This window comes from Podarcis pityusensis, assembly GCF_964106645.2.
Source record: "Podarcis pityusensis genome assembly, chromosome: 5".
NCBI classification, from domain to species: domain Eukaryota; kingdom Metazoa; phylum Chordata; class Lepidosauria; order Squamata; family Lacertidae; genus Podarcis; species Podarcis pityusensis.
Window position 1 is genome coordinate 19,572,445 of NC_138032.1, and position 22,264 is coordinate 19,594,708.

The 22,264-nt window shown below is 39.1% G+C and overlaps 1 protein-coding gene across 2 annotated transcripts in view; it reads left to right on the forward strand.

Moving 5' to 3' along the window:
- Positions 1–94: 94 nt before the first annotated feature.
- Positions 95–22,264, forward strand: part of IFT80 (intraflagellar transport 80) — a 65,021-nt gene continuing 42,851 nt past the window's right edge. The window contains exons 1-5 of one of the 2 annotated variants that reach the window (XM_081007924.1): positions 95–283; positions 1,829–1,931; positions 5,420–5,646; positions 14,461–14,571; positions 16,933–17,001. In XM_081007924.1, the coding sequence (XP_080864050.1) occupies positions 1,900–1,931; positions 5,420–5,646; positions 14,461–14,571; positions 16,933–17,001 (439 nt within the window). In that variant the 5' untranslated portion in view covers positions 95–283; positions 1,829–1,899. The remainder of the gene's footprint in view (positions 284–1,828; positions 1,932–5,419; positions 5,647–14,460; positions 14,572–16,932; positions 17,002–22,264) is intronic. The other variant, XM_081007925.1, reaches the window with a different exon arrangement.

Below are 22,264 nucleotides of genomic sequence, written 5' to 3' on the forward strand. Positions count from 1 at the left end.
TCTGAGGTGGGAAGGAGAGTGTAACGAAACCTCGCGGGGGGTGGGGGGAGTGAAAAATCTCGCGGGAAGTCGCTATAGAGACCGAACGGCTTCCCGCTCACGGTTGGCATCAACAGCGCTGAGGAGGGAGGGAGTGCTTTTGGCCAGAAAGGCGAACTTCTGAGGGCTCTTGGAGCGGTAATACCTGACTGGCAAGCGGGCGCGGAGACAAGGAGCAGAGGCCTCAGCGCTCCGAGTTCCTCTCAGAGGTACGGCGCTTGGACTAGGTGCTCACCTTGCACAGGTAAAAAAGGAAGGAGCAGGTGTGAGGCGGGCGGGCGAGGGAACGGGAAATGGTCAGGTCCAGAGAACTCAGCGAGTGACTGGCCGCCGAAACCTCCGGGGTCTTTAGTATGCGCAGGTTTTGCAAAAATGTGTTATAGCCAGGTACGCAACGGTGCCTTTCTTTCTCGTATCACTTCCAAGGCTCCAGTGTTGCAGTCCTCTCTCTCTCTTCCTTGGGGGTGACCCCACTGAAGCTCTCGGGAGTTATTAACCTGGGGATAGAAAGCAACAGTGGACTTTACGGGGGGGGGGGTGAAGGGAGGCCTGCCTACAGCCTGACATGCAGCTTTCCCCTTAATTTTTAATCCCGTTTTACTCGGAACAGCTTTCAAAGCCCTGAAAAGAAAAGGGGTTAGGAAGATGCTGCTGCTGCTGCTGCTGCTGCTGCTGCTGCTGCTGCTGCTGTTGTACAGATGTAGCCTTTGAAACAAAATCTTCTGGTTCCCATACTGCAGTGATTGATTGATTGCAGAGGTTACTTTGTCGATGAAATGGTCCTAGAATCATAGGCAAATGCATGGCCATTTCTGTTCATATGTGGAGCATCAGTAAGAGAAACTAAAGTATTTCATAGAAGCCAATGGAATATGTTAACTAAAACAGGTTGTCCCCCTGTTTCAGCACATGCTTTTTAAAAAACAAAACAAAAAAGGAATGAGGATTTTATTCTGCATAGGTGCTTTGGGATTATGGAAGGTACTTAGAGGTTTTTTCTGCACTAAAAATGTCATGAAAGAACTGTTTTTCCCATTCTTTTCAAATTTCCAAGGGGAAAAAATCCATATGTCCATTATAATTTGAACCCTATATTTCACTCTGAGGCTACAATTAATTGCACACTTATATCAGAGTAAGCCACATTAAAGTCAATAGGCCTTACTTCTAAGTAAACAAGCATTGGATTGTGTTGCCTAGGTGTTACTTTGTCTGGTCAGTTAATATCAGTTAAAGCTTTGCCAATGATTGAGAACAAAATCAGTAACAATAAAGCACAATAGGCTCAAAACCAATATTGTGTAGTCAACTGCCAGGAACCAAAAGACTGCAAATCATTGCAAGACCTGCTTCTGTTGCTAAATCCTTGCATAGTAACTCCTTGGTGGGTTGTAGTATCTATGTTGCTGGAATCCCAAGAGGTTAGAGGGCATATGTTGTGCATAATGGCATATTCTCTTGTGAATAAGAAAGTGTCCATTAATTTACATTAATGGGAGTTATGGCAATTGAAGAAGTTCTCTAAAGTCCATTATTTCTGCAGAACCTTTTGTAATCATTTTTTTCTTCCAACAATTATTTGTAACTTGGCATTTTATTGCCAGGAATGGGTCCAGAGCTTTCCCAAAGTATCTGACTATATTGAAAAGTTAATACAAACACTTCCTCATCTTTATGCATAAATCTGTAGCACATTGCATTACCACTTTGGGCCAGAGAAGGTAATGATTGATTAAAATGTGAGTATTAATATTTTAGTACAGGTTACTTTTTTGTATGTGTTTTACAGGTCTTGACTGTGCAACCAAGAAGATTTTTTTTATCAGTGTAGCAACTGGATGATCAATAACAGAAATAATAATGAGATTAAAGACATCTCTGTTGAAGGAACCAAAACATATCCTTTCTTCATCTCAAACCTATGTCATAGGCATAGCTGACAATGTTCTGATATTTCTCAGTGCTTGTAACAATGTGGTTTTTTAAAAAATCACAAATGTATCAAAATAAAATTTTGTATCTCTCAGAGCTCAAACCCTGTAAGAAAGACACAAAATTTTTGACAACAGACTTTGTCCTACAATGGTCCAGTTTACATATTGTGGTAAACTGCCTTTGATCCCTTAGTGTGAATGCGAGCAACAAACCACAATCCCTGGCTTAGTGTTATGTCTAAACCTGGTATCAGTGTGATTTGTTTATAATAATATAATAATAATTTATTATTTATACCCCGCCCATCTGGCTGGGTTTCCCTAGCCACTCTGGGCAGTTTCCAACAGAATATTAAAATGCAATAGTCTATTAAACATTAAAAGTTTCCCTAAACAAGGCTGCCTTCAGATGTCTTCTAAAAGTCTGGTAGTTGTTTTTCTCTTTGACATCTGCTGGGAGGGCATTCCACAGGGCGGGTGCCACCACTGAGAAGGCGAGGGAACCGCCAGAAGGCCCTCGGCACTGGACCTCAGTGTCCGGGCAGAACGATGGGGTGGAGACGCTCCTTCAGGTATACTGGACCGAGGCCGTTTAGGGCTTTAAAGGTCAGCACCAACACTTTGAATTGTGCTCAGAAACGTAGTGGGAGCCAATGTGGGTCTTTCAAGACTGGTGTTATGTGGTCTCGGCGGCTGCTCCCAGTCACCAGTCTACCTGCCACATTCTGGATTAGTTTCTGGGTCACCTTCAAAGGTAGCACCACATAGAGCGCATTTCAGTAGTCCAAGCAAGAGATAACCAGAGCATGCACCACTCTGGCGAGACAGTCCGCAGGCAGGTAGGGTCTCAGCCTGCGTACCAGATGGAGCTGATACACAGCTGCCCTGGACACAGAATTGACCTGTGGTTCCATGGACAGCTGTGAGTCCAAAATGACTTCCAGACTGCGCACCTAGCCCTTCAGGGGCACAGTTACCAGGGAATCCCCCACACCTGCCTGCCTCCTGTCCCTCAAAAACAGTACTTCTGTCTTGTCAGGATTCAATTTCAATCTCTTAGCTGCCATCCAACCTCCAACCAGACACTCACACAGGACCTTCACCGACTTCACTTTAGTTCCAAACAAACAGTGATAGTCAGCCAAGGGTTGTAAGGAAAGCAAACTATGATACCTGATTCAGATAGCACTCGGCTAGGCAACACTGTGTTGCTCTTGTCCTAGGAGAAGAGTTAAGCAGGGTTTGCACATTCTCAAAAACCCATTAACTGTCACTTACTGTGACATGAAAACCAGTCCAGTTTCAGACAGTAACATCAGACCTACTGTTTTTGAGCAAATGGATATTGATATTGTTGTGCAGCCAGGGAAGATAGAAGACTTATCATTGAACAGCATCTTAAGGGCTGTTAGAATAATCCCATCTGTGTAAGAGAATTAAAAAAAAAAAGATATCAGGAACTATAACACCCCACTTGTAAAATACAAATCACTATTAACATGTTCACAACTAAAGTGAATGCTCTCAATTGAGCTGGTCAGTCTAATCTTTTTGTTGCCTTCCCAGATGCATCTGGTTGGCCACTTTGTGAAACAGGATGGTTGACTAGACAGGCTTTTGGTCTTATCCAACTGAACTCTTACATTCCTTGAGAAAATAGCACAGTTTTTGAGGAGGGGCAGTAATCCTTCTGCCCATGTATTTGCTTCTGCTTGAGTTAGGAAAATTATGCAAAGTTTAACAGCATCTGTTGCATGGAAGTGTGGAAGAAAAGAAAGTGCCCATATAGAATCTAGTTCCTGTTCATGCACTGATGTTATCATGGAACCTTTAAATCTGTGAGGAAAAGTCACTGATGCTCAGACATGCAAAAGGTTATTGGCTGATAAGTTATTGTAAACAGTTTTAGTGCTAGCTATTTGATTTTACTTCTGTATCACCATATTCAAGTTCCTTGTACTACACATATGATCTATGCAGCACAAGAGTGGCACACCATTGGCTCACAAAGCACAGAAAGCTTTGCACTAGACATCAAAGGTTGAATTAAAATATATTTTAAGCCTCCAAACCACCCAGAACATACAGTGGGCTCACATATTCACTGCTCTCTTTTCTGGTTAATTAGTACAGTGGTACCTCGGGTTACAGACGCTTCAGGTTACGCAATTTCGGGTTGCACGCCGAACCCAGAAGTACCAGAACGGGTTACTTCCAGTTTTCGGTGCATGCGCAGAAGCACTAAATGGCGCTTTGCGCATGCACAGAAGCTCCAAATTGCAACCCACACGTGCGCAGACGCGCTGCGGGTTGTGAACGTGCCTCCTGCACGGATCACGTTCACAACCTGAGGTTCCACTGTATACTACTTTATGTAAACTATTTAATTCCTTTTTAAATTAAGCAGTCTATAAATCTAGTAAAATAAAAAATATTGTTTGTTGTGTCTTGAGTTGGGCAAACCAATAAGCACTAAAATGGATTACCTACAAAACATAGCTTCAAATAATGGTTTGCATGTAATTCCTGGTTAGTGCTAATCATAATGGACCTTTTCAAACTAAGGGAAAACAAAGAGGAAATCAGCAGCGGGAGGCCCCATTAGCTAAAGTGGTACCTCAGGTTAGGAACAGTTTCAGGTTAAGAATGGACCTCCGGAACTAATTAAGTTCGTAACCAGAGGTACCACTGTATTTCTAAGTCCTAAGAGCCAGCATCATATTTTTAAGCCAGCTTTATATGGACCACAAAGATATTCCAGGTTTCTTAGTGCTTAGACAATCAGCAGATGCAACTTTTCTAGTCCTTTATGAACTTGGTCCAGTTGTTGGTTTTTAAGAGCACTTGTAAAGAAGTTCAAAATCTATCCCTTTGCATATTTCATACCTGAAAGTCCTGGATGGGTGTATTAAGGCCAGGTACACCTCTCCTATTGCTATTAGTATACTATCCTTCCTTTTTAGGAAGATTTTATGTAGGAGATGTTAAAGCTTGGTGCTCAAAAAGCCTTTATCATTTTCATGATTTGTATAAGTCTAATAGTATAATAACTAAAGAGGCCTTGCAAAACCAGTTACAACCTATAAGTGCACACTATAGACCAGTATTTCTCAAACTGCTGCTGCTAGCTGGAGATGATGGGAGTTGTAGTCCAACAACAGCGGGAGACCCAACTTTCAGAAACACTGCTATAGACGTTTTGAGTTCTCCCTTCATCTCAAAACCCTTTAAAGAAAAATACTGTAAAGAAAATATAAGTAAGAAATAAAGTATTATCGGTATGTATAATTGTTGAGCTCTCTTTACCAACCCCTTGCATCTTTTTTGTTTAAATAATTTTACGGTAACTCATGTTTTCAAAAAAGTTTAATGAAGAAAAAATATGTCTTTGCCAGTATGTATGAAGATTTAACTGTACCAATATTCTTAAATTCCTTAATTCTGTTAAAACATAAGGAATTGGTTAGTTGTGTAGGCTGGACAACAGCAGACGATCTTTATTCATGCAGTGATGATCACCAAATTATTAAATGGAACTTGTTAAATGGTGAAACAACACAAGTAGCGAAGCTTCCTGATGATATCTATCCCATCGATCTTCACTGGTTTCCCAAAAGTTTTGGTGGAAAGAGACAAACTCACGCTGAGAACTTTGTACTTACAAGTTCTGATGGTAAGTCATCATGGAGATGTATATAGCTTATTTTAGAGTACAATGCTTTTGAAAGTATTTCATTTTGTCAGTATGCAAAGTTGTAGTCAAATGAGTTAGAGCAGTTCCTTTGAAATTAATGGGCCTAAATTAGTAATGTCCAGTCATTTAAATGGAACTGCTCTTGAGTCTACAGTTTCTGCTGAGATTATCATGCAATATGATGCACCATCTTTAATCACTAACTTTATGACTCCTTTCAAGTTTCACCTTCTCTGATCCTTGATTTTGTACAACTTTACACTATTTTGTACTCTGGGTGCATGCTTTCCCTTGCATTGAAACATTGGGCTCTAACCTTATGCTGTAAATACATTGGCCAGACATAAGCATGTATTTGGGAAAACAGTAGTTTAATTACAATAGCAGTTGAAAGAACATACCAAAGTGTTGGGATGTTGCAAGCAATTCAGGTAAGAATGCTACAGCTTTGTAACTGGTGTATCTTTTAAGAACACAATCTTATCTGGTCCAATCCAGAAATTGCCTTGAGCACACCATAGGTGTAGGTCAGCAGTAGCATGGATGTGGGGAGAAGGGTAAATTTAGATCTACATGCAGAGTAGCTCTGGTAAGCTGAATCAGCTCTGCCTAGATGCACATACATACTGTGTTACATGCAATCCCTGTTGTCCTAGTGTGGCTTGTATTAAATGGTTCCTCTCCACTTGCTTTTAGTGCAAATAAGAATAATTGCAATCATGAGCTGTATTGAATACTGCACACATTTTTCCTTGTGACACTCATGGGCAACTGTCTATATCAGAGACTTTGATGTCAAGACTAGTAGAAGAGATTTTTTTTCTTCTGGTATCTGTTCTAACTGTAAATCAGGTATCTGTCTTGATAAGCAATTTATTTTATTTATAATACCGAGTTGCCTTTTGGCCCCAAAGAACAACTGAGACTATCCACAATTTGAAAAAAGTTAGCTTCAAAACTTTGAAACAATACCATGGCAGATTAGTATGATTTAAATTTTTTAAAATGTGGAAGTAATTTCACTTAAAACCAGCCAAAGTCATGCAGAGCAAAAAGTCCCATAGACAATGTACTACCACAGCAACAGCCCTGTCCTATGCTTCCACCAATCTAGCTTTCTTGCTGGTACAACAAATAGCGAAGCCGCCAAAGGTGATCTTAAATTAAAGGTAGGTGGCCTTTCAGATACTCTGGCAACAAACCATTTAGGTCTTTAGAGTTAAGAACCAGCACCTTGAATGGTGCCCAGAAACAAATTGTAAACCAGTGCAGTTGTTACAGAACCTAGTGTAATATGGTCAACAAACTGCATGCCAGAAAGCAATCTGGCTTTCTTTTTGGAACATGCTTTGCGGTAGCCCCACATAGTGTATTGTACTAGAACATAGCTTATTTTGTACCCCCAGCTTCAGTTTAATTTCCTTCTTTCACTTTGCATTAATGTAACTGATTAGTTTGACACTTTAATCCAATTAATCCATATTTGTTTACTTTTTCTCAAAGGGATCTTTTCTAAGGAGAAAGCATTTCTAGTCAGCAAACCTGTTAGCCATTTTTTCTTGATTTTGCATCCATTTTGACATTAATAAAACTGCTAAATGGGTAATTCAGAAGAGTTCTATCCAACTAACTCATACTCGGTATAGATCCATTGAAATCAATGCACATACATTAGCCCTGTTCATTGATTTCAATAGGTCTACTTTGACCATAAGCTGGATACAACCCTTGGAAAATAAGCAATAATTTTCTATCTGTAGGCTTTGGAGAAGTGCACAACAGCAAGCTACTTTTGCATAGTAAAAAAAGTGAATGTTTTAAGACATTTGGCTGAAAATGGACATAATGACAGCAGACCAGCTGTTTGATACCTGCCGCTGTTTTGTTGGCATCCATCTGTCTTGAAAGACAATGGAGGGGGCCTCTGGGGGTGAAGTCAAATTGCTGTGTTAGCAATACCGAAGTGACTTCTCTGGGACGCAAGCCTGGACAGTGTTTATGGAAATCCTGGGCTGCCCAGACAACAAGACCCTCCTCTTGGCCTTGCTGATGTGGTCCAAGGGAAAGCAGAGCAATCTGTTTGGAACCAACTTGGCTGCTGTAGTTGCCATCTAACTGTCTTAGGGACTCCACTCCGGATATGTGTAGCGTTTACTCCTTAGCCCTTTCTTTAGAATCAAGAGTTTTCCTTCTCCTAGATGGGCTACCATCCCAGGCTCATGAGCCCCATCTGCCCCTCACTTCCTCCTACAGCATGTGCAGAAACCGCCTTCTTGAACATTGGACTCACTATTGGTCATGTCCTCTCAATCCAGAGTCTGTCTTCACATGTTTTACCCTAATGATATTTCTCTTTGAGGGTATCCAAAGCTAGCAGGAAGCACCCCAAGAGAAAAATCAAATGTGCAGGTATGTTGGAGGTCCAGCTGTTCCCTCCCACTGACATATGTTGCACTTTAAATCATCTGCCCACCCACACTTTATAATGCATAAAAAAATTGGGCCCTGCACTGTCTCATATCTCATTGCACCCGCTTAATAATAATAATAATAATAATAATACCACCCGACCCATCTAGCGGGGTTTCCCCAGCCATTCTGGGTGGCTTACAGAATATATCAAACATAATAAAGCATCAAACATTAAAAACCTCCCTATACAGGAGTGCCTTCAGATGTCTAGTTGTTTATTTCCTTTACATCTGAAGGGAGAGTGTTCCATAGGGATGGCGTCACTACTGAGAAAGCCCTCTGCCTGGTTCCCTGTAACTTCACTTCTCACAGTGAGGGAACCAGCAGAAGACCCTCTGAGGAGGACTTCAGTGTCTGGGCTGAGGCCAATGAAGATCCTTTAGAACCAGTGTTATATGGTCCCAGTGGCCACTCCCGGTCACCAGTCTAGCTGCCGCATTCTGAATTAGTTGTAGTTTCTGAATCACCTTCAAAGGCAGCCCCACACAGAGCGCATTGCAGTAGTCCAAGTGGGAGATAAGCAGAGCATGCACCACTCTGGCGAGACAGTCTGCCGGCAGGTATGGTCTCAGCCGGTGTACCAGCCGGTGTACCAGTTGGAGCTGGTAGACAGCTGCCCTGGACATAGAATTGACTTGCACCTCCATAGACAGCTGAGAGTCCAAAATGACTCCCAGGTTGCGCACCTGGTCCTTCAGGGGCACAGTTACCCCATTCAGGACCAGGGAGTCCTCCACACCTGCCTGCCCAAAAACAGTACTTCTGTCTTGTCAGGATTCAACCTCAATCTGTTAGCTGCCATCCGTCCACCATCTGCCTCTAGATTGAGGACCTTCACCGCCTTCACTGGTTCTGATGTGAAGGAGAGGTAGAGGATGCATTCATGTGGACATTTATTAAAGTAAATTGACTTATTTCCAAGCAAACAGTGGAGGTTGTTGTTTATGGCAAATGACAACAAGTTTTTACCTATTGTAAGTAGCTGTATATGTTTGTGTATACTTTAAAATAGAATGTATTGTACATACAACAATCTGTTTGATATAATTATGGCTGAAGATTTTAAAATGCACACTTATAGTATTAAAAAAAAATTCCTGACAATATCAAAGGCATAAGAGGGAAATGTTCTCAACTTGCAAAACTCAAAAGATGAAACATCTCTTTAAAACCAAAGTTTTATTTTGTTATCCTAACATACACACACACCCATATTTAGACAGCAAATGAACAAGCTACCATTGTTGTCATTCTGAGCCTAAGTTGTTTTATTACACTGACAGCACTGGGCTTTTTTCATGTTCCTTTGCATCTACAACATGAAGATTGATAAAGACATTTTTAAAGAAACATATTATGTCCACTGAAAAGAGAACAATGCGACTGTTATGTATATATAGACATTATATTCCACTAATGTGTTTCTCAGAGCATTCCTATGCCATCAATCAAAATCCTACAAATTGGTTCTGTATGAATGTAACCAAGAGAATCCCTCTTACATGATAGTACACCAATTTTAATCTTATTTATGGTATTAATATTGCAAACCAGAATTCCCCTGAGTTCCCTGTGTTTTATGAATGCATCTTAGATTTTTTAATAGCAGTGTAAAAAGTAGAAAGTGCCCACTGAGACCTTTATTTTACCACATATGTAATAGAGGGACCATTATGTCTTGAAGTATATCTAACTAGACAGCTGCTGTAATTCATAGATTAACAGGAGTAACACATCTTCTGAAAAACAAAGCTGTAGTATAGAATTCCTAGATTTGCTGAGTTAATCATCTGTGATTGTCACATTTAAGACCAACCACACTGGTAGCCTATACATGATATAGGATTTCATAGAAAGGCTTTTATGGTGCTTGGCACCATACTAGCCCAATATCTTACATATGTGAACTATTCTTGGAAAACATTGCTACAAAATGGGAAATATCCATATTTATTTTTTATCCCATTGTATTTTGAGGAGACAGGTGATAAAATAACAAGCATAAAAATGTAAACACAAAACAAAATGAGGATCTTCACTTTATCCCGCTCTATCTCAGAGGCTCAGTGTGGGTTACATTTTCCCTCTGGTTTTTCATTAAAGAGAAAAAAAGCTGTTTCCTTGCTGAAATGTTTACAGTTGCCCAGCTCCCACATAATGTTAAGCCAAACCGTGACTTACTACAAACGTGGGGTTCCAAAGGGGAGATTGTAGCACTTTGCTCCTCCCTGGATGTTTTCTGCTACACTGAGCTGAGCTGTGGTTTGGCTTATTGTCCAGACCCGAGCTTGTAGTTTAGCTCTCTCCAGACAAACCACAAGCTGGAACCAAGGTTTATCCTATGGTTTACAACTTGTGGATTGTCTGGGAGAGATAAACCCTGAGCCCTGCTTGAGACAGTTAGCTGAGCCAAACTGCAGTTTAACTCAAGCACAGAGCAGTAGCAAAAGAAAAAAGGGGAGGAGCAAAATAGCCACAATCTCCTCTCTAGCAGCCCATGTGTTTGCTCATTTGCAGTAAGCCATAGTCAGCATTACATGGGAGTTTCGTTATCATTTATAAGATAAGAATATGGTAAACATGAAAACAAATACTGAATGGGCCCACTTCAAAGGAGATTTGGCTCATGATGCTTCTCTACGACTAACCTCACATAGAGAGGGCACTCGTCAGTGTAAAGATTTCCACTTGCACAATGGGACTTGCTCTCTTCTCACCATATGCCCAAATATGTAGGGTTGTAAGAACCTCTAGAGCAGATTTAGGACAAAGGAGATAGGGAGAATGCTGCATTGCACAATCAGAAATCCTTGCACTGATTGAAGGATTGCCTTAGTGCTATGTTGGGTGTCTGGGAAAGCATATACAAATGGCTCAATGCAAGTTACTGAAACACTTTTACATACTTGGCACTATTCTAACTAGGAGGAGAAGGAGGACTAATTAGCCTTAGTTCTCTGACATATGCTAAGTATTCGTTTCTTAAGGGGGTATGAGAGAATAGTGATATTTTCCCCTTCCACACAAAAAGTCCAAAAGGTTTTCTCCGGTTATTCTTATCAAAAGTCATTCAGGTTTCTAAATGGGACTTTAGGTTTGTGGTCCAGACCATTCCCTAATTTTGTCAGAGTCACTGCCCATTGACAAAGCACTAGTTGTGACGATAAAGGAACAGGGTTCCAAGATTTGGCGCATGCAAGATTGTACTAAGTAAGGTTAAACCAAAACCGAAAGAAAGACTCTAAAATCCTTATGGATTACAATAAAAGTTCCCTTTTTACCCTGCCAACTAGCAACTAGTCTTAGTTCATAACATTCAGAATCTAAAATTTGTATTTATACATAAGCATTGGCAAATCATTTATGCAACGGGAGTGTGTGAGACCTGAACTTTGAATGTCCCCCTGATGATTGTGCCTCCTTGTGTATGCCTGTAAGATGAGCCAGAATAGCAGATTTTCCATTTTAGTATGTTCCCAGATCTCTTTTTTCAAAGTCAACACTGCTATTGGCATCATTCTATGAAGGGGGTTCAGTGACACATAGGTGAGGTAGTGAAAGTGAAAAGCCCTTTTAAACAAGCTATTATAAATATAGGATAGTCCTGAAGCTTTCTCTCTTTTGCTCCTCCATAAGGGTACAAACTGGATCCCATGTGAGGATGGGCTCAGTGCTTCTCTACAATCCCAGCAGCATATTCAAGGATACTTGAGCAGTGTAGTTTTTTAAAACGTCATCATGTTCCTTTTAGCTGGTTCAGCAAGTCTCAATAGATATATTTTGAGCAGCAGATGTTCTCCACCATTTTGTATGAAAGGATCTTCTACCACTCAACCAAACTGCTATGAAAACCCCTTTGGTTAATTTATAAGAATGCCCGTAGAACTTGGAATTCAGATTCTAAAATCCCAGGAGCTAAGCCAAAGGTAGTCAGAAGGGTCATGATGCCCTTATTACACAGGACAACTATGCCCTCAAAGGGAACTGCTGCCAACAAGAAATGCCTGATAGGCAGGATTATAAGAACTGACATTCATAACAGGTATCTGCTAGCATTTGTATAATTCTTCAGCTTTCTAAAATTCTGTTTAGAACTATGGTCTCTATAATCCAGCACTTACATATTCTAGTACATATAACGCCATACGTTAAAAGCTGAGCTTCAGTTATCTGCTATACACAATAACCTTTCTCCTTTTTGTTTATAGCATGTTTTCTTCCTGATTAATAACTTTTCATTTGTTTAGTTTGTATGTAAAGATCTATTTGGTGGAATTACAATCTGCCTTCCCATATGAAATATGTTTATGTTACCACTTTAATTATTCATCTAATACAATCTGTAATGGTTCCTTAAAAATTATGTTGGCTCTTTTTCTACTAGTTTTCGTTATACTGATGACTAATCATTAAAATCAGAGCAGAATATTTAAGAGGTCTGTGGTAGCAAATGAATATAACAGACATGGTTCTGTACATGCTGTACTTGAATAGGCCTCTAATCTCTTATTTGAATGCCTTCCAGAACTGCAAAACAGCTTCAACTTTGAGAACAGTTTATGGTTTCATTAAATAATAAAAACAGGAAGAAAGGAGCAGTATTTTATAAAACTGAGAATTAATGTAAGGCTGAAACTGAGTCCCTTCACATTCTGTTCCAAACTATATTATGAATAAAGCATATGGTCAAAGCTTTCACTTTTCTATGCAGCCTATAACAGTAAAGTTTTTCAAAAAATCTTGATATGTCCACTCATGCCAACAGACACCAAATGAGTTTTTGAGCATCTGATTTTATTTTATTTTAAAATTGTCTTCATGGCCAGTGTCACCCATCAAGTGACTCCTAAACTGTATGAGGCTGCAAGATAACTCTCTGCTTATGATCTGTTCGCTGACAGTGGATTTGTGAGAAAATCAGTTAGCTGTCTTTCACAGTTTGAATGTTTCTGCTCTGAATCCATCTTTTCAGTCTTGGTCACTTGCCCAACATGTTTTTTACCTTCAAATCTTAAGGCACTGTTCCATAATAGAATGCTGTAACTTCAGCCTTTCTGGTTCACGAAAGAAAGTTTTTCTTGTACGAACATTTTCCACCAGTATAGATTTCTGTATCTGATATATGCCACAAACAACAATTAATGAATTGACCATCTTATATCTATCCCCACTCTACTGGAATTCAGAATGACTATAAGATGTCATTCAAATGTGCCACAACTAATCTTTCTCTAGATCTGGCTTCCACAACCTGATATCCTGTATGTTTTGGACTATAATTCCCATCATCTGGGACTGTAGACCATGGTGGCTGGGACTGATGAAAGTTGTAGTCCAAAACATCTGATGGAAGACAGATTGGAGAAAGCTGATATAGATGTAGGTGATGATGATGATAGCATGTGAGCATATTCCATCTTTAGTTGACTTAAAAGTGCTGCTCTCAGTGGGAGATGAGAGTTTTCCCCAGAAACTTACACATCACAATGAGGTGGAAGTGTTGGTGTGGCCGCTTTTTGAGTGGCTAAACCCCGCCCCCAAGCCTCCCCCCGATTGGATGGCTGCCAGGGGGTGCGGCGCAGCAACAGGGACAGCAAAGCAGGAAATGGCTCCCACTCACAACTCCTCCCCTCTGGGAGGAGGAGAGGCTTTATTGATGAGAGGTGATCTGTTCTTTAGCTTGAGGGGCAAGACTCCAGCAAAACTGGGAGTGAGTGCCATGACATCACAGATGGTAGCTGTGACCTGATCAATTTGATCAGGGAGAGGCCAGCACTGCAGGATTTTCTTAAAACAACTAATGTTTTAATTTTCTAAAAATACTTTCTTGTTAGGATCGAATTATCACAGGCCTATCATTGCATTCAGGATTATATCTGCTTTTGCAAAACTAAGAAAAACTAACCTATAGAAGGATGAAGAAATAATGGGGAAAGGGTTCCTTGAAGTTGGGTAATGTATAGGAAGATACATAACTGTTTACCAATGTAGAGGTCCTAATCCAGCTAAAGTTAACTGTTGTTAGTGGGACTTAAGTTGTTGTCCCATTGACTTCAATGAGATGTAAATTTCTAATTCTAGAATAAGTTTTCACTTCTGGTATATATGAGATTATAGGAAGGATTATTAACTGAAGAATTTGCTTATTGGTTGGGCTATGGGATGATCACTAATTGGCTAGTCAAGGAATTAGAAAAAGGTTTAGAAGAATCAAGTGACATTTGTCAGATAATTGTTTATTTTAACCAATGTCACAACTCTATGATAATAACCTTCTTGTATATATTTGATTTCTAACATTACAATGTCAAATTTGTGTAGGCAAGTTCCATTTGATTTCCAAGACTGGAAGAGTTGAAAAAAGTGTAGAAGCCCACTGTGGAGCTGTACTTGCAGGGAGATGGAATTATGAGGGAACAGCACTTGTTACAGGTAAGAGGATATTTTTTTTGTAAAAATGTGATGGAGAACTGTCTTCAAAAGTATGTCTTCAAAAGTGAAGTATAACATTCATAGAAAAGAACATGTACTTTCCTGAAATGTAGTGACAAAATTAACATGACTGAAAACATACTAGATGTCTACTGAATACTGAGAGGGGTTAGATTGAGATTTTCTCTTATTGAACACAAGAAGACTAAAGCATTTCTAGATCAGACCAAATGACCATCTTGTTCAGCATCCTGGTCTCACAGTGGCCAACTAAATGACTATGGAAAGCCAGCAAGCACAACATCACTCTCCCCACTTTAGATTCCTAGCAACTGTTATTCAGAGGCACATTGTCCTCTCCATCCACAGTCCTAGGATTGCAAAAGTAATAAATGATTGTTAATCAATATTTCCTGGCCAAGGGTCAGTACCCACTGCTCAACTAGCCAAAGGCTGCATCACATGTGAATAGTTTCAACTCCTATAAAGATCAGTAAGTTGTTAAGCAACCTTTTGAAGCAACACCATGATAAATGCACAGCAACTGCTTGTCATTTAATTCTTGTGTTTATATAAGTGAAAATAAGGCAGAGTTAGTTGTAAGGAGAGAGATAGTCAAGTTTGCTGATACTAAATTGTTGAGGCTGGTAAAAACAGTAAGTAGCTATAGGGCTGGCCCAAGCATACCAGCAACAGAAGCAATTGCACAGAGTGACAAAATTCCAGGATCATTTATTTTTGTATTGTATCCCACCTTTCTCCCAGTGCAGGACTCAAGGCAGCTCACAGCATGAATTAAAATAGATACAACTAAAAACACAATAAATATAAATATAAATATAAAAAAAACACAAATATGTTACCCTATTAAAAATAACACCAAAAACAATTAAACACATGTAAAAGCACACACATAAAAGGACACCTGCTGTTTGAAGACCCTGTCACAGCGCAACACACAGAACACAATAATCTTTACTTGCTAGTGAAAGCAAAGAGGGGGCCACCCCACCCTCCTGTGGAAAGGAGATGCACCATAACTGCAAAGAGGAAGGCTCTACCTGCAGTTTTAGAGAAGGCACATATCAGCAGCTTAGGAGCTTATTTGTGGGGTGTTATCTCCTACTCTTTGACAGTGGAATGGGAAGTTGTAGACTCTCCTTCCTTGGAGGTTTTAAGCAGAGGTTGTGTGACCATCTGTCTTGGATGCTTTAGTTGAGATTCCTGCATTGCAGACTCTTCATAGGATGTTATATTTGCAAATGGTTAACATTTACATGTTTGGCTTTAATCACTTTTGAATGCTTGCAAATAGGTGCAATAAAGATTCTAATCTGTTAATGATGGGACCCAGGAATCAGGATAGTATTTAGTATAGATGAACTAATATGTAGCACAACACTGTGACAGTCATTTTAGAAAAAAAATAAGGAATAGTATTCTTGGTCATTTATTGTGTAGACAATAAGACACAAAGAAGCATATAGGCAAAATTATAATTTTTGTGGTGTAACAAAACACTTTGGGCCAGCCATGAATAGCTGTTGTCTGTTCACTGTCAAATATTTGCCTATAACAATGAAATACTTTAATGCCACTATGCAGTAATAGCAGGTAGTCTTGTTAGTCCATTAGAAAAACAACCCAAAAGTAGCAGTAGAGTAATATCTTTCTTAGGTCCAACCAAAAAAATAAACTAACTAATGATCAATGTTTATCTCAGTATAAATTCTTACCTGATGCTTCCATTTCTTTATGCATCTGGATGTCTTGTTACATCCCCTCCTATTTTGCATGTTCTGCCCTCACTTGGAGGAAGAGGGAGAACAGGCTAACCTCCCTGTTCCCCAGCCTTACTTATTGCAATCTTAGCAGATTTAGAAAAGCTTTGGGCCCACACCACCTGTGTCATTTAATCTCAGTGCCCTGAAATAGCCACCCTCCGAGGAAGCATAGTTTTATAACGTAGAGTATGCATCTGTTCCCATTCTATATATTTCCAAGTTCTTGGGGACAAACAGGGTCATGCTCATTCTATCACCTCCTACATGAAAATCACTAGCTATTACATCACTTCTTCCAGTCAATTGAAGCCTCCTGTTATGACCCACTCCCAACCACTGACATACTGCATTGGAGCATGATTTATTACGGTTATTTTGGAGTGGCATAGGAATTCCAGATGAATGAGATGATGTGGCATGTGATTCCTCAAAAAAACATTAGGAAATTTTTATTGTATGCTAAATTTGTTTTTTCAGTGTAGTTAACTTAACACAATGTTAAAAATTATGAGTGTTAAAACTGAGAATTTTAATTCAGTCATTTGCAAGGTCGTTGCTAAATGTTCCTTTGTTCTAGTTGGTGAAGATGGACAAGTCAAAATATGGTCTAAGAGTGGAATGCTGAGATCAACTTTAGCACAACAAGGTAAGGTGTTTTATATCCTTCTATGTAACTGCAATATGTGTGTGTGTGTGTGTGTGTGTGTGTGTGTGTGTGTGTATTTGTATATTTTCCTACATTCCCAGAAGAATTAGTTGATTCTTCAATAGCCCTGTACCACAAATTGTTGTTCGCACCTGTCTGTCTCACAAGACAATGGAGGAGGGTGCCTTTGGGGGTGATGTGAAATTGTGAAGTCAGGACCACCCTGCTTGCCCACCCAGATCTTGGTAATACACACAAGATGTCAAGTTGTGGATGAGCCAAGTTTTATTATGGACTGACATGACTTTTTATTTGACTGACATGTGGGAGGACTAATGAGCATGGCTGCCCAGGTCCCATTAGGATTTAGTGGCATAGGTGCCAACTCCCTGGGGCCCTGGGTGCCCAAGCACATACAAAATTCCCCATGAAGGGGCCGGGCACCCACAACCCCAGGCACTCACGGTCACAGGGCCAAGCTGGCACTCCTGGAAGTTGGAATGGAGGGGGTGACAAGCATAATCTGCCTGTCCCGCCTTTAATGACGGTAATAGACTCCATTTTCCAGTGCCTTATCTCTCCATACCCAGGGCATGGCAAATTGCTGCACCCCTTGCTGCCTCTCCCCATTCCCCATGCCCAATAAGAGGTGTTCCTATGCTGGCTACCACTTGTAGGAACACTACAGTGGTAGCTTCCCAGCCAGACAAATCCATGGAGTGTAAGACTGCACTGGCTTCTAGCCCCAATGGCTATGTTCCACCACTACTGTCAGAGGCAGTATGCCTCTGTATATCAGTTGCTGGGAATTACAAGTGAGGAGACTGCACTTTCACACATCTAGCTGACCACTGGACTAAATGGGCCTTTGGTCTGATCCAGCAGGATTCTTACTATATTCTGATGTAAAGGGAACATTTATTGATTAATCATCTGCCTCTTAGTAGATGAACCAATTAAGAAGGCTTTCACGCATAAATCACTTGCATGAATTTAAAATGATACCCACCAATCAGGTGTGCATCCATATATGCATTGGAATATGCATATCTGAGTGTGGAGCATTACTCTCACTGGAATGTGCATCCTCATCCACATTCCAGCACATCTGTTCATACCTCTCTCTTTTTGTTAAGCACAAGAGTTATACTGAGTTTAGAATGTTTAAGAAAGCGCTTTAGCTGTTCTTATTTTGATCTGTATTTACTTGCCCTTGCCAAGAAGCCTCGAATAAAATTTAAGATACTAACTGATGCCAAAGAAAGAGGTGGATTTGCCCTGCCAGACCTTAAACTTTATTATGAATCAGCTGCTTTTTGCTGGCTGAGAGAATGGCTGCTTCTTGAAAACACTGATGTGTTGGACCTAGAAGGTTTCAATAATGTATTCGGTTGGCATGCATATTTGTGGTACGATAAGGTAAAAGCACACAAAGCGTTTAAAAATCATATTGTTAGAAAAGCATTGTTTAATGTCTGGATAAGATATAAGGACTTGTTAGAAAAGAAAACCCCAAGATGGTTGTCACCAATGGAAGCGAAGGCACAGAAAAAACTCAATATGGAGGCCAAATGGCTGAAATATTGGGAAATTCTGGAACAAGATGGAGACAGATTAAAATTGCAGAGTTTTGAAAAATTGAAAAACAGAGTGCGAGATTGGCTCCATTATTATCAAATAATGGAGGCATACAATTCGGACAAAAAAGTTGGTTTCCAGGTGGAAAAATCAAAATTGGAAACAGAATTGTTAGAACCAAAAATCAAGAATTTGTCAAGAATGTATAACTTGCTGTTGAAATGGAACACTCAGGATGAAATGGTGAAATCAGCTATGATTAAATGGGCACAAGATGTTGGACATAACATAATGATGGCTGACTGGGAACAGTTATGGACCACAGGTATGAAATTCACGGCATGTAATGCCCTAAGAGAAAATTTTATGAAAATGATTTATAGGTGGTACATGACACCAGTCAAGCTTGCAAAAATTTACCATTTGCCTGACAATAAATGTTGGAAATGTAATGAGACTGAAGGTACATTCTTTTTTTAAAAAAAAAATAATATTTATTACTTTTCCAAAAATTTAAACACTAAAAAAAAATACAATACATTAAACTAACAAAACAAAAACAATAAAATAAATCAAACAATTTCATTATCCCATCTTTCATTCACTTATTTCCACGACCTCCTCACACCTCCCTTTTTGTATTCCACTACTATTAATTATTTCAGCAATTCCTTTCCATCTTCCTGTTTTCTATCCTATAATTATCTTAACTCATTCTAACCTTATTTTTTCCTTTAATACTCTATTAATCTATTTATACTTAATTCCTTATAACTTTTCTACTAAAGCCATATAACTTCATTCCAACATTTTTCTAACATTCATTAATTTTACAGTATTTCTGTAAATAGTCTTTAAACTTTTTCCAGTCTTCTTCCACCGACTCTTCTCCCTGGTCTCGGATTCTGCCAGTCATTTCCGCCAATTCCATATAGTCCATCAACTTCATCTGCCATTCTTCCTGGTGGGTAGAGACTGAAGGTACATTCTTTCACCTTTGGTGGACATGCCCAAGGATTAAGACATTCTGGGAGATGATTTATAACGAAATGAAAAAGGTATTTAAATATACCTTCCTGAAGAAACCAGAGGCCTTTCTTCTGGGCATGGTCGGCCAATTGGTGCCAAAGAAGGATAGAACTTTTTTTATGTATGCAACTACAGCAGCAAGAATACTCATCGCGAAGTATTGGAAGACACAAGATTTACCCACCTGGGGTAAATTAATGAATGTTAGAAAAATGTTGGAATGAAGTTATATGGCTTTAGTAGAAATGTTATAAGGAATTAAGTATAAATAGATTAATAGAGAATTAAAGGGAAAAATAAGGTTAAAATGTGTTAAGATAATTATAGGATAGAAAACAGTGGAAGATGGAAAGGAATTGCTGAAACAACTAACAGAAGTGGAATACAAAAAGGGAGGTGTGAGGAGGTCATTGAAATAAGTGAATGAAAGATAAGATATTGAAACTATTTGATGTGTTTTAAATTGTTTTTGTTTTGTTTTGTTAGTTTAATGTGTTAGTGTTATGTATTGTTTTTGTACTGTATTGTATTGTTTATTTTTTCTTTGTAGTGTTTAAATTGTTGGAAAAGTAATAAATATTATTTTTAAAAAATGATCTGTATTTACTTAACTGTTGTGTTTTCATTCATTGTTTCTGCTGTTTATAAAAGGTCTGTAGCGTGGTTTAATCTGTGATTTATATAGTCTTTTTTATTAATGTAATTTTGTACACCAACTTGTGAGTGCAGTGTACTCTGAAAGGCAGTTTTATTATTTTTACAAACAAATAGAATAAAACATAACTGAGGATATTTCATTGTGATTTGGAGCTAATGTATTTTAAATATGCACTTTTCAGTACTTTTCAGCAAAATATTTTGTGTTCATTTTCTGTTTCATTGAAAACACCCAACTCTTCTTTACCTTTGTACATTTAGATCTTGCACTCTCTTGACATTAAGAAGTCACATGCAGCTGGGTTTGGTGAAATGTCAGACCTTTATCTCTTCCTTTCTCAAACAAAATCTCTAAATTCTCTTAGCCTATGAAAGACATTTCTAACCACAAAAATAAAAGACAAAGAGATTTCAACTGTTTGAAGGAAGTTTCTATCACAAATGCAGCATGTTTTCTCATTTGCTGTGAAAAACCCCCAAGATGAGCCAACAGTACATGTTGACATTTAGTTTTCTATCAACACAGTTAATAGAATGTTTGTGCCTTATTCCTGGCAGGGTCTTGCTTTCTTCTGAAATTACACAAAAGTCTCATGTGTTCTAGCAAGCTAGCAATACTGGATATTATTCTTACCTGATATTTTTAACATTTTAGACGTATTTGTATATTTTTGAAATGTATTATAAAAATAATTTTAGCACAAGTTAGTGAATGTATTCAGAAGTATTTTAATTTCAAACACAGTTTTCTGATTTCTTATTAAAATGCTCATCACTTAAATATGAGACTTAGGCCTAATGGACAAATGTACTAAGAGACTAAAGAAGGATAGGATAGGCAAGAACGGAAGGAAATGCAACTTTTTTTTAAGGTTTTATTTTATTTCATAGGCTTATACAAAGTAACATGGATTTTGACCTATAACACATGGTAGATTATGAACAGATACATTCATCTAAAGACTTTCTTTTTATTGTAGAGTGAATTCAATAATATTCTTCATCAATGTACTTCTGTAACTGTTGTTGTTTTTTTGGGGGGGGGAGGTTGGGAATTGAATTAAATATATATATATTCTATTTCCTGTACAGCCTAAACACTTTTTAAAAAGTGCTTGTGACAAAAATTAATTATGTTACTATGAATAATTATAGTGCATAGTGGTGTTAATAGTACAATATTAAGATAAAGGTAAAGGGACCCCTGACCATTAGGTCCAGTCATGACCGACTCTGGGGTTGCGGTGCTCATCTCACTTTATTGGCCCAGGGAGCCGGCGTACAGCTTCCGAGTCATGTGGTCAGCATGACTAAGCCGCTTCTGGCGAACCAGAGCAGCACACGGAAACGCCGTTTACCTTCCTGCCGGAGCAGTACCTATGTATCTACTTGCACTTTGACGTGCTTTCAGACTGCTAGGTTGGCAGGGGCAGGGACCGAGCAACGGGAGCTCACCCCGTAGCGGGGATTCGAACCACCGACCTTCTGATTGGCAAGTCCTAGTCTCTGTGGTAACCCACAGCGCCACCCTTTTATATACTGAAAAAGAGCAAAGGAGAGGAAAATAAACTACAGTTACAGTAGAATTAGAAGATGCTTGCAGTTTTAATATATTAGAGCATGAGCCATCCAAACTTAAAGAACTTTGAAGGCTCATAAATTCCAATTGGAGAATTAGGCTTGTGCTCACTAATTGATCCAGTCACTCTTCAGAGCACTTCATGTTGACTGGATCATATACACAGGGTTAGCACAATTTAGAATTGCCCCAGGTAATGAAGCAGGTTTGTCCTCCCCCCCCCCCCGGCATGCTAGAAGGTAAGCTAGTAAAAACTAATAAATTAGTTTACCTTTCAGATAATAACACATTATGCTATTTTAGTAATCTATTTGCCCAACTCTTAAATCTAAAGGATAAAGAAAGTCAGTTGAGAATATTAAATCTATCTTGAGCCCTGATTCTTGTCTTCTGACTCCTCACAGCCTTTGCATGCTCTCA